The sequence below is a fragment of the Bos indicus genome, chromosome 2 (genome assembly GCF_029378745.1).
Source record: "Bos indicus isolate NIAB-ARS_2022 breed Sahiwal x Tharparkar chromosome 2, NIAB-ARS_B.indTharparkar_mat_pri_1.0, whole genome shotgun sequence".
NCBI lineage: Eukaryota > Metazoa > Chordata > Mammalia > Artiodactyla > Bovidae > Bos > Bos indicus.
This window is the reverse complement of record NC_091761.1, coordinates 79,893,621-79,907,483: the sequence shown is the minus strand read 5'-3', so window position 1 is coordinate 79,907,483 and position 13,863 is coordinate 79,893,621. Positions and strand designations below refer to the sequence as shown.

General features: G+C 38.9%; 1 protein-coding gene across 4 annotated transcripts in view; it reads right to left on the bottom strand.

The window, feature by feature from the left end:
• Window positions 1–821: 821 nt before the first annotated feature.
• The window catches only part of MYO1B (myosin IB), a 199,171-nt gene continuing 186,129 nt past the window's right edge, over window positions 822–13,863 (bottom strand). For all 4 annotated transcript variants that reach the window (XM_019974173.2, XM_019974180.2, XM_070769490.1 and 1 more), the window contains 5 exons: window positions 12,002–12,108; window positions 9,267–9,399; window positions 8,481–8,633; window positions 6,872–6,999; window positions 822–2,156 (listed from right to left, as the gene is read on the bottom strand). In XM_019974173.2, the coding sequence (XP_019829732.2) occupies window positions 2,033–2,156; window positions 6,872–6,999; window positions 8,481–8,633; window positions 9,267–9,399; window positions 12,002–12,108 (645 nt within the window). In that variant the 3' untranslated portion in view covers window positions 822–2,032. The remainder of the gene's footprint in view (window positions 2,157–6,871; window positions 7,000–8,480; window positions 8,634–9,266; window positions 9,400–12,001; window positions 12,109–13,863) is intronic.

Below are 13,863 nucleotides of genomic sequence, written 5' to 3'. Positions count from 1 at the left end.
CCAAGTAAAGAACAATACCTATAACATATTAGCTTTTGTCTACTAAAGCAGGAGGAAGGTTAAGAATCTCTATTTTTATTTCCTCTTGTAAGCATATGCATAAAGTAAAGTAAAAGAAAGATTGGGAAAGACTGAAGGCAAAAGCAGACGAGAGGAGCAAAGGGTGAGAGATAGATAGCACCACCGACTCAACGGACAGCAATGTGAGCAAACTCCGGGAGATAGTGAAGGACAGAGGAGCCTGGTGTGCAGCAGTCCATGGGGTTGCAAAGAGCTGGACACGACTTAGCAACTTAACAACAAAGTAAAGCAAAACCAACTGAAAACTATAGTTAACTTTTCAGGAAGGCATAGGAACTGAGCAAATGATGGGATGGAAAATCTGTGTTATATGTCTTTTCATACTTCTTTTTATGTCAAACAATGGGAATGTATCACATATTTTTTAAAGCATTAAAAAAAAAAACCCACCTCTCAGTTCCAAATTTCTACTCACCTATTTCAGGAATCATCAATCTACCACTTTAGATACATGTTGGAAAAGACTAAAAGAAAGCAATTATATCTTCTACTTGAACCAATAAGCACAAAGGCTTTTGAGGATTTTTTTACAGCAACAACTTTTTTAAGTACAAAAGTTAAAAGAAAATCCCCAGAAAAATAGTTTCAATGACTGCTTCTGGTTTATAAAAGGTAAGTGAAATTCAATTACACAGAGAACATGTAATGTTTGGATTGTAAAGCCTTTCCGTGCGATAATACATTGACACACAACTTAAGAAAATAGCTTGAAATACAAAAATACAATTGTGATCCAGGAATGGCACCAAATTAGAACAGTTTTATTATTTAACATACCAATGTATATACATTATCCTCCCAAATAGGAAACAATTTTGATTCCAAAGTTTAAAATGTGATTTCCAAAATGAATCCTAACTATAAATTTTGGGGTAAAAATAGTCCTGCAAATTAACACACATCATTTTGATCCTTGACTAAAATATGCACCCTGTACTAATCACTTCTCTCATACAAAATGTATATTACAAATAAAACTTTCAAAAAAGATCTCAGATGTTTACTGCATATCATAGAGAATGCTTACCACCATCTGAAAGGCTTTAAGTCCTTCCCTTTATTAGATGTTTAAAACAGATACTCAAATCTGGATGAAAACAACACTCTGCAGGTATTAGCATATCTAGGATCATATATGATGCTTATCAGAAAAAGGAATATATAACTTTGCTGGACTGCTTCTGTTACTTTTTCTAAAATAAGAATTACTCTTTCTTACTGTTTTAAAAGCAATGATAAGAGATGTGAACAAATTAAAAGTCCTGTTCAAATGTCAGTTTTCTCTTTTCAAACAGAAACCACATGTAGAGGCATTTTTACTCAGTCATATATTTCTACTTCCTAGGACCAGCCCTTCTTGAAGTATATATTGTTAAAGACCATCCTACAGGGTTCCTAATGAACGCTGTCCATTATCGCCAGTAACTGTTCTCGTCTCAGCATTTTCAAACTCTCTTAGCTCTGGTAAAGCCAGCACAAACCAGCCAGAACACAATGGCCTTAAGGGGAAAAAAAAGGGGGGAGCCTACTAATAAGTTTTTGTATCGCCTAGTACAGTGCCTAGCACAGAGTAGGCATTCAATAAATAGGTGACGAATGGATGCACTATCTTTTAAGACCGTTTCCTACACTTAGATGTATTAATGATTTATGAGTAATATGTTGCATTAGGGCACACAAATCTAACATGATGACTAAACAAAGAACACACATGACATGGCGGAGATACTGTTAGCGTCTACAATTCCGTCCCAGGGCAGCATGTGTACTTTAAGGGTTAAAACTATTCCAATAATAAGAATTGATTAGTCAAATATTTTTATTTTGCCAAGGGACTCTAACAGTATTAACCTTTGGCAATTCCCCAACATACAATGAACTCCAAACAAAACAAAACCAAATTGCACTGTTACAAAGAAACGAGTCCATGGAAGCAGAGAGGAGGCGCCAGTTAAGGGACAGCAACTTCAAGGAGGCGGTTGTTTTTTCGCTTGCACGTTGGGACACTCCCGTTTTTCTGGTTGCCCTGAATAAACTTCACGCACACTTTGTCCTGCCTGAACTGCACCAGGAACCTAGGAGGAAACAATAAGACAAACTAAAGAAAAGTACACACAGAACAGCTGATGATTACATGAACACTAGCCTTTGTTTTTTAATGGATATTTACCTTGACAAGTATTCCCCTTTCCATCAGCCCTTCCAGCCCAGAGGATTATACCCCCAGGCATTACATTGCCTTTTGCTTCCAAAGGCCACCATTTAGCCCTAAGTAAACCAAGTTCATTAGCTCATCATACTCCTATCCAGTAAGAAGGACTATGAATATCCACATTTGGAATATTAATAGAAAGACAAACATGCTATTTTCCCCATTTTTATCCACTTCTGCATAGCAAAAATAGTAAAATTATCAACAAATTGAGAAAATGAAATGCAGAAATAACAGAGAACAGGTCCAGAGACACTCCAGACTATGGTTTCCAAATATTGGATATTTACACACTTCCTACACTACTTTTTTTATATCTATACACTAAATAACTGTGTTTTAAAATAGCTATGACCTACAGAATAAAAATGATGAAATCATAAGTCTGATCTGCCAGTTATATTTTTAATATCCATTTAAATATATGTATACACACACATATGTCACTATAAAAATTTAACAATCTATCATGTACACCTAAAGACACCTCTTATCCTACCAGTGGTACAAGCAGTACACTGTGGGAAACGGTATTTTAGTTCAAATCTTTCCTTTCACAGCCCAAGAGCAGTCAGGCATTTGCCCACAAGACTATTTGTCACAGCTTCCTACAAGAGACATATGACTGGCTTCCCCCTGGGCTGGGTGCTGTGAGGAACAGGCACTGCAGGTACGAAATGAGGTCTCTGAGGCATCACCAGGGAGGCATACGGGCAGCGTGGCTGTCCTGGAACCCAGGCTTTCCCAGCTCTTTTCTCTCTACCATCAGAATCAGTATAGCATTACCATGTTTTCAGTGTGTTTCTCAGGGAACTGTTTCTGAGTTACTGGTGTATAATTAAATGAGTCAGTCTAAAAAGCATGTGGTAGGTCACATGTTCACTGGCACCCACGATAGCTCTGCTCTGTACACGTCAGTCTCTGCTTCAAGGTCTAAAGAGCCCATGTTTCGCAAACTTTATGCACTGGAGTGAAACGTGACACGTAAGCTTGTACTCATCGGTGGTACATCTGAGCTTTAGATGGGCTGTTTCTTTTCAACTTGAAAGCACTAAAAAGGCAGCTCTAGTTCCAAATTCACCTGCGATCTCTCTCTAGCATGCACACTTAAATCTATGTGCCTCAGAGAGAAAACAAAATCTTTCAAGTTTAACACAAATACATACATTTAAAAGATCAAATATATTTACATTTTAATTTTTAAAGACAATCTGTAGTGTAATAAATGTAGAGAGAAGTTCTTTTCCCATTAACTTAAGCATATACCAGCTGTCTGCATGTCCGCAATTCATGCCCATGATTCACTCCAGAAATAACAGTAGCTAAACCTTACCAAGTGTTTACCACGCACCACACTGTTCTTACTAAGTTACACATATTAACTCAACTTTAAAACAGTCCTATGAGGTAAGGGTACTATTATCTGTCTTTCACAGAAGAGAAAACTGAAGCCTAGCCCACAGTGAAGACATACCATCCTCCAGCAAAGAATCATGTCAGATGCATGATTTCACAGCATCAAAACCACTCACAATGTCACAGCAGACTGAGACAGGTTAGTTGTTTGCATTTAAAATATTCAGAAAAACAACTGTATAACTTAAAGGATACACATGTATGTGTGTATTACATGTATGTATGCATATATACATATATTTAAAGTATTTAATACAAAAAAATCACTTTAGTTTTCAACATTGCAGATTCATTTTTAGAAGAACTATAGATCTTGTTTAATGTTATCCTTAAAATGTAATCTATTTATAGATTGAATAGTTTGGGAATTTAAGGACTGGGGATCACAAGGCAGTCGAGTCTCTCAATGAATTTAATTCTCATGTCTACACATGCTGGTTAAAACTGCTCTAAGGAGGAAGCAGGCCTTTGGCTTTCCTCCTGTAAGCTGACATCCAGTTTATCTACAATGATTATGGAGATTGGGTTTGTTAGAATATCTACTTCTATTTCTAAAAAGGATGCACTAAGGGAGGTTTTGGTCACTGAAATGCATGCTGTTTACAACACTGGTCTGTATAGTCCACAAAAAGACATCATGGGCATGCTTGTCCATGACTCTGTAAAATTTTGTTTAAATTTAAAATGCTCACCAAAAAAGTATATAAATTTAAAATGCTCACCAAAAAAGCTGCTTAAGAACTCCCAGAGGTTATGAAGCAGAGGCTACATGGGAGCCTTGTTCTGCCACGTGGATTCCTGGGCTGCCTAGGGAGGGACCGTGGTGCTACGCAAGGTGCCATCAGCTATTTTCTTTTTATGAGACCGACCAGTAATTAGGAATAGGAGAAGGAAAGGTGTTCTGGTCTAGTTTATAATGCTACTGAATGTTTGTTTTCTTCACATGGCCACACTGAATCTTCGCTCAGACAAGCATGTTTACTGAAAACTTACACACTTAGAACATCACCCCCACCCCTTCTGTGACAAGCAGGGTCCCTTTCACCTGGAAGTCGTGTTCTGAGATCAAATGCCTCAAAGACAAACTGTGAGAGTTGCTGCTGGGGTTCTGTGCTTGACACAGCATGCTGCACCCCCACAGGGCGCCTCAGGAGAGTCACCATGCACAACAAGACTGCAGAAGCTCTGGGAAGCGCTGTCGTGAAGGACAGTTCACCTCTTCACAACACATCACTACTAACATCCTGCCAAGGCAGTGTTCTCAGAATGCCAGTCTGGGAAGCGCTAAAAGCAGCAATCCTTAGTGGCCTGGATGTTGGTGTGGTTTTCTCTGTAAAGATGGCCTTATGGACAGGGAGGCCTGGCGTGCTGCGATTCATGGGGTCGCAAAGAGTCGGACACGACTGAGCGACTGATCTGATCTGATTAACATAGTAAACCACATGTGAAGCTACTTCATCCATATACCAAGAAGCTTCTGCATCTGAACACAAAGAATCTTTCCAGGAGGTGTGGGAAGACCAGTCCCACTACAACAGGAGCCCAGCTTCCTGAGTTATGAAATATTTCAACTAAGAGTTTAAAGATCTAACAACCCTAACAGGTTAACATTTTAATTGATGAGAACCCAACTGGTCCATATCTTTTCTCCTAAGTCTTTATGAGAAAGGACTTGATAACAAGGAAAGTTATTTTGTTTAAATTGCAATTTCCAATATAGGGTATACATAAAAGTCAATTACCACCCCTCACCCTCTATCCCCATCTAAATACCATTCCTAGTGTACAATGAGAACAGACAGTGGACCTAAGGTTCTGTCAAACCTAGTATATCAAGGAGAGCTGGTGTGGCTTACAAAGGGACAGGAATGGATATGAACTTATTTTAGAGAAACTTTTAAAAAGAGTTGAAATAAAACAGGCAGGCAAAATCTTAATTAGAAAATAAAATCATTTCCTATGCAATATGGTGATGCAAATTTTACTCCATGTCCAAGAAAGTATATATATAGACAATAAACAATCTATTGAAAAGTAATCAATTAAGTATCAATCCATATAGTAACTAAAATTCAATCCAGTGATCTCATACTGACAGATTTAATAAAGGGAGGGATGCTCCAACCTGTATGCAAATAACAGGTCTCTATAACTAGAGCCCTAATGTGAAGCCAAAAGAGCAGATTTCAGATTCACAGCAGTCTTAACACTAGTGAACCCTTGTCAACCCAGAATGCTTATTTCATAACTCTACTTTGTATGGAGAAAAAGGTATATCAAATACCTAACACATTCCCAAATGGCACTCTTGACTTCCCCCCACCCCCAAACCCCTCATTCTTCAGTGTCAACTACTGCAGTAAATGGTACCATTTTGGGCTCATGCCCGAAACCTAACACCCAATCTGTTAATAAGTTCTCTTGTTTTCCTTCAAATTACATTCAGAACCTGACTACTTTTCACAGCCTCCCACTCACACCCCTGCCTAAGCCTCGTCATCCTTACCCGACAGCTCGGAGAAGCTCCTATTTCCTCTGCTTTCACTCTTGCCTCCCTACAGTTATTCTCCACACTGCAGGCAGAGAGATCTTTGAGAACCATAAATCTAATTATGTCACATTCTTGCTCAAAACCTATAGTGGCTTTCCATCATCCTCAGTAAAATCTCAACTCTAGGCTCTACACAGACCCTGCCTCTTGCTCCAGGGTCTTCCCCTACTGCCTATTTTGCTCTAACAATGTCCACTCCTGCTTCAGGGCCTCTGCACCTGCTGCCTCTCCTGGAAGGCGTCTCCCTGGATTCCAGTTTCAATTCAAATGCCACCGCATCAAAGTGGCCTCCCTGGTCTCCCTATCAAAAATAACATCTTCTGACCTTTAATCTGCTTTTCTTTCCTCTGCCAGCATTTATTACTAACCAAAGTCACGCCACCTATTTATTATTTCATTTGTGCATATCTGTGTCCTCTATTAGGATGTCAGGCATGTGAACGTGGATACTTGGTCAGTGTCACTCGCGGCCCATCCATCACCTAGAACACATGTCGAACACATACTCGGCTCAATAAGTAGTAGCTGTAAAAATGAATGAGACCAGGTCCCTCAACTCAAACAATAAAGCTGAAACTGAAAAGACATATTCAAAAAATTCATAAACATACTCATCAGAAATTTCAATATTGAGCTTCTGTTTGGTTTGGCTGAGAGTCGTCCGATAGAGCTTGGTGGCCATTTCAATCAGGTGATCACTGCTGAAGAGAAAGTCTCCCTTACTAGCTGCTTCACAGCCCTGAAAGAACAAACCAAGAGTCAGGCTAATTGTAATTAAAGACAGCTCGGGAAGTATGTGTTTACAGGTTTGGCTGAAAACACATTGACAGTCTCTTTAAAACATCAGCTACTGGTGTCAAGTCTTCCGAATCAACAATGATGACAAGAGCAGTCATCGTTTCTTCCAACTTGCTCAGAGCACTTTAGTAAGGTCACCTAAGCCCTTGTCACCCCAAGCTGGTCGATGGACCAGAAGTACCACCAGCACCACCTGGGAGCTTGTTGGAAAAGCAGATGCTGAGTCAGGCCTGATCAAAGGCTTATGGCAGATGCTTCCACAGCGAGGCTCATGTGTGATCTGTTTGCTCGCTCAGGTTGGAACACTCACTGGCCTAACCTACAACTCATCCTGAAAGTGCTGTTCTAAAAGCTCCTCCATGATTTGGTTAAAAAAATAAGAACAGCAGCAACAACGCTTGCAACAAATATTCTAGGGCAGAGGCTCAACCTCAGCTGCACAAGGGGCTCACCTGGGGAGCTTTTGGAAAATAGGGTGCTTGTGCCCCATTCCAAGAAACTCTGATTTGGTTGGACTGGGGAAACGGCCTGTGCACCAGCATATTTTAATATATAATCGAGGTTCATAATCACCGATGAAATAATATGCTCCCTTAGGTTAAAATCCACAGTGGGGAAAACAGGCTGAACAAAGCTTATGGGTTTTTTTTTTTAAGTTCAAAATCAGTTAGATAGACTACTATCTATTAGCTAAGTATATGTCTCTATATATGTTAATATTTACTGACATCTGTTTATTCAGTGACTATTATGTGACATGTACTATGCTAAGCACTTTACATAGTTCCATTCAACCCTTATAACAACACTATTAAGTAGGTACTAATATTTTTCCTATTTTAAGAGAAGAAAAATTAGGTAGGCATATTAAAGTTTAAATACCTTGGCCAAAGTCACTGTAAAGTTAATGGCACCAATGCCAGAGTCTACACTTTAACTGCTCAATTCAAGCCAGGCGGTCCTGGTTAAGCTGACATCAAAAAATCTTCAGGTCAAAATTATTAGGCATTGTTTTACTATAGTTGCATCCTTTAATTAAAAAACCCCCAAATTAAGTAGGGACAAAAAGACATTTACCAATTTAGGAGATACAAGAAACAATAGAAGGAAGCAAAATTTTAAATGTCTTGATATTTCTAGGCATTATCTCAAAATAATGCACATAACACTGGGTGTAAACAAAAAGCTACTCAATGAAATGAGAATTCAAGTGAACAAGTCAATAAGAGTCATTAATCTTATTTAGTTACTGAAAAACAAAGCCTGAGATTTTATGTAAGAGTGAATATAGCCCAATTTTGCAGATCAGTAAGAAGGATATATATTCTTCAAGTAACAGGCATGTGGAAAATCTTAAATCAATGGCTGAGAGATTGGACCAATGCAGAAATCTTTCAGTCAAATCAATAGTTGAAGCTTTACCTCTTTGAGGTGGATGGCAAAGAAGCCATCATTTTGTGAGCTCATGGATACTTTGGTTACATCCACCAGGGGAACCTCTGACTTGATCTGTCCAGACTTTTGATCAGCAAGAAGCAGATTATTATTTGTTAAGAGGAAAATACGGGATGTACTCTACGAGAAACGAAACAAAAAAGGATATAAAACCGAAGATCAAAAACATCCCCAAATTGTCCATGTGTTTCAGGCATTAGTTATTTGTAGAAATGCACATCTCATAATAGTATTTTTCAGCCTGCACACCTATGTAAACTGAAAACACACTAAAGAACATAGACAATCTATTTCAATTTGCAAAAATTTCAGAGAATGAGCAAAATTCCACCTAAGCTTAAAGGCGAAAGAAAATAGCTTCCTTCACAGTAACTCTGCAGAGAATATGAAATGCAAAAAAATTTTTGATGTATAGCTGATTTATAATGTGTTAGTTTCAAACATACAGCAAAGTGATCCAGTTATACATACACTCTGTGTACATATTTCTTTTCAGATTCTTTCCCATTATAGATTATTACAAGACATTGAATATAGTTCCTTACAGTAGGAATTTGCTGTTTATCTATATTATATAAAGTAGTGTGTATCTGTTAACCCTATATTCTTAATGTATCCCTCCTCGCCCCTTTCCCTTTTGATAACAGTGTTTGTTTTCTGTCTGAGTCTTTCTACAATGCAGATTTTAACATTCAGAAAACTGTCCCAATTGAAACAACTGTCATTACAGGTCTCCAGGGTTAGCATTCTTACCTTCCCATTAGCACGGTTAATTTTGTTCACAACCTCAGCAATGATAATCTTTTCTTCAATGGCATCTTTGAGTTTCTTATACTTCGGATTCTTGTTGATTTCCAGGTAAGGCCCTTGGAATGGCTGCCCAACACTGAAGGAAAAAAGTTCCTCACATTAGAAATGGTTTCAGATGGAAGTACTACTAGAAAAAGGTAACGAGTTGGTTGATTCTGAAATTCAAACTTCATTACATTTTTGATGTGACCATGGCATTTGGTTGGGAAGACTTTGGTAAAAATCTCATCACATGGAACAACCAAGACAGAAATCTGTCCCAAGAAGGACAGTCAAGACCCAGGTGCATGGCCTCATGGGAAGGAAGAGGCAATTTCTTCCAGTCTGTTAATATAAAGTTAACAGCTGCCTACACAGGATTCATTAACGCCTTTAAACAGTACAGAGCAATGATAAAGAGGGCACAGATCATTATCATCTCCTGCCCCAAAGAAAATTTTCATTTTCTCACAAAGAGTAAGAAAAGCGACAGGCCTTCTAGGGGGTAGAACAGATCCAGAGCAACCACTTTAGAAGAAAACTTTGGAGCACTTAACATTACCATATAACTCTGGCTCTAAGCCGGCCATATGTGAAAGGAAAATTGGCCTCTCCTCTTAGGATATGCCCCTAAATGGACACAAGTGGCTAAGGTAAACATTCAGAATCGGAGCAGTTTTCTTCCAAACAAACTACTTCTTGCAAGAGGCACGATCATGCACCCAACATCAAGATTTCTTTTCCTAAAGACTTGTGGGATGACTTCTTCAAAGACGCCAAGAAAAAACCACGGCTTCACTTTGAGCTATAAAGTTCTGGCAATTTGCAAATGCAACTTAAAATGCTTGCATTGTGGGTGGAGGATCAGGGCAGAAAATCCACGTAGGTGGTCAGGGTTTCACAGCTCCAGGATAGGAAAGGCCAGCACCCTAAGAGCAGCCGCTTCACACAGGAGTGGGCGCGTACATGATTCCACCTCAATTAATGCTGGAGGCTCAGCACGCCACCGTCCCTGAAAACTAGTAAAACTACCCAAAGGCCTTGGCTTGATATTAACATTTTTGGGTGGTTGTTCATACTCTAACATGTTTTTAATAATACAAAGTGCTAATAGTATTGGAAATTTGTTTCTTCAAAAATGTTTTTTTTCCCCCTCCTTCCAGTTTCTAAGGAGTCATCCACAGGGAATGTTAATTAAGAAGGTTACTCTACAATTTAAAGATACATAAAGAAAATGCTGAATGAATTAAGTCGGAGAGGAAAGCATACAGACAGTTTACCTGTTTGAATATGCTTTATACAGCAGGCACTTTGAATACCATTGGTTTTAGGCACTGTGTTTGACTGAGGGGAGTGTATGCCCCCTCAAGCAGCCAAATCAGCTAACCAAGTAAGCTGTGCTACTAAAATATCTAAAGCAAATGAGTTTGGCAACTTACTTTTATTTAATCCTTTAAGAAGAACAGCTTTCAAATACAGGTAGACATAGAGAACATACCTGCACACATACCACATGCAGTCCATGTGAATATACTTAGCATATAATGCATTTTATTTCTAAGACATTTTTTTGGAAAAAGCTAGAAGTTGTTATAGATTTGGCTTGAAGTTGTACAATCTACTTTTTTTATAAATACCAGATGCAAAAGGGATAGGAATTCTGGGGTGGTGGGGGGAGGGACGGGAATGATGACCTTGGGAGATGTAAGAACATTCAGATAAAGCAGTTTTTACCAAGAACTTCACTTGGCAAACTTGCAGTTGGTTTTCCTTCTTTTACTGAGTACTTGATGTCTACAATAAAGGAACTGAAATTACTGCAGAGGCCAGTGAAGTCGGAGGCAATGAGTTAGCTGACCAAAGGTCAATATAGGCCACTGTCCAGGCAACGCTAGAAAGTGACAGATTGGCTCATTCTTCATTTATTTTACAAAGGAGATTCTGACCCAAATTGTTAAAGTGGGAAGATTGGAATGGTGATTACAGTAGATTGTCAACAGAAACCAGCTAGTCTCTGAAACCAATGGAAAACAAATAGGAATTTACCAAGTAAATCTCTTATTAGCCTAGACAATTTTCATTTTAAATGACAACTTCTAATTATTTAGGAAGTGTTTAGGATAATGCTAAGGGAGTAAAACCAACACATGTGATCTTGTTTCTCTAAGTATGCTAAGTATGAAAGCTCTTGGTCAAATGTGTTACATTCATATTCAGACTTTTCAGAGTACCTTGGACTGCAAGGAGATTAAACGAGTCAATCTTAAAGGAAATCAAAGCTGAATATTCACTTGAAGAACTGATGCTAAAGCTGAAGCTCCAATACTTTGGCCACCTGGTGTGATGAGCTGACTCACTGGAAAAGACTCTGATGCTGGGAGGGATTGGGGGCAGGAGGAGAAGGGGACGACAGAGGATGAGATGGTTGGATGACATCACCGACTCAATGGACTTGATTTTGAGCAAGCTCCGGGAGATAGTGAAGGACAGGGAAGCCTGGTGTGCTGCAGTCCATCGGGTCACAAAGAGTCAGACACAACTGAGCCACTGAACAACATATCCAGCCAAGCTCAAAATAATTCATGAAATTAAAAATCTGTGTGTCACTAAAATCAAATCCCACTAGAAAATGCCTACAAGTACATTTGAGAAACTTTTTAAAAATATTGATTTTTACGGGTAAAGTAAAATCATAATACCTAGATGGATATAAAGCCTTCTTGTCTTTGAAGAGTTCACTGGCTTCTAGCTTCTCTTCATAGATAAGTTTCTGTTGGTCTGTGAATTGGTCCCTGTATTTTTTACACTGTGAGATATGAAAAGAAGAAGAAAAAAAGACATCACTTATATAAGTAAATCATTACTCATCCTTAAATATGCTAAACCAATTTAACAGCAGTTAAAAATAAGAGTAAACGTGTATGAGATATTCATTAAAAGGTCAAGAGAATTTTTCCTTCTTGAGTTTTAAAAGTTTGGTCTTGGAAAATGTCATAAAAACTACTATTTGTGTTGCAGAACTTGCGATGCTTCTTCAAAACATACAAGAACTTCTCTGGCCTGGGCCCTCCTGGGAGTACCGTTTCCTCCCACTACGTCAGCCCTTGGATATCCACACTCTTTCAGAGACTCACAGGAAGAAAAACATGGTCCATCACAGCCCAGCGTGCATATTTATACACACACATATATACAATTGACACAAAAGCTTTACAAAACAGCACTTATCCTGTCTACATGTTGTGTATCCTGTTATTTTCATTTCAAAATGCTGATAGTAATACTACTAAATTGATTTCATGACTCACAAATATGTTACGATCTATAGTTTGAAAAGCAATGCTCCAAATCCTCCATTACCATTTCATGACATGGACATTGTTGTTTCTTGTTGTCTGTCGCTCAGTCATGTCAGACTCTTTTGTGACTCCATGGACCTGGCAGACTTTTCTGTCCGTGGAATTTCCCAGGCAAGGATACTGGAGTGGGTTGCCATTTCCTTCTCCAGGGGATCGTCCCAACCCAGGGATCGAACCTGAGTCTCCTGCATTGACAGGTAGATTCTTTACTACTGAGCCACCAGGGAAGCCCGAATGTGGACATAGGACCTGAGAAATCTCCCGTTCACACTGATTCTGAGATTGTACTGAAAGGAGACGGGGGATGGCATGAGGAGCAGGACCAGTTTCTTTAGATGAACTTTCTAAGAAATCCAGTTCACAGATGGGTGAGAATCACCCACATGACCATATAAAGGATCATCAGCATTACTGCCCACCCTTGGAATAAATGCATCCCTCTCTCTCTCCACCCCCAAACCAAGGGAGGTAAGGGCAAAATTCAGGAGCCAGGGGAAAGGAGAGGCGGAGCAGATGCCTAGTATTCACAACCTCCCATCATTATTTCTGGAATAGTTTCTGTATCAGACTCAAAGAGGGAAGTGAACCTTGAGATAATGGCAAATCTTGCCAAACTGACTCACTAAGTAGGAGAACAGGACTTAGTATTCCATTCCACAGGCTGTGCTGGGAACAATTATTACACTGACTAGTGATAATGTCTCTCTGTATGTATATATATATATATATATATATATATATGATTCAGCTAAGAACAAGTCCCAGCACTGAGCAGGAAAGAGTTTCCTGGAAGATGTATCCATCAATTGCTCACTCACTAAATACAAGCCCTTCAACCTAAGACTTCATTCTATCCAAATGACAAATAATTGTACCATTCCACATACCAACTAAGTTACTGAAATAAAGTCCATCTTTATACAAACAAGTACCCCACAGAGTCCACACTGAGCACCACCTAAATTACATGTTATGTGCTCATGTAAAATTAAGTGAGCTAAAATATAAGGCCAAATCAAATAGATTTTCAGCTTCCCTTTTACTCAGAGAGCCAGGGGGAAGGAAATTTTAATCTCTTTAATGTCTTTTGGGTGAATTTAGAGCTTTTCCCCCCAGTCCATCAGAACGTGTATGTTCTCATGTATGTCTATGTAGTTCTATGTAGAAAGTAAACTCATGTAATTTGTGAGACTTTACTATTC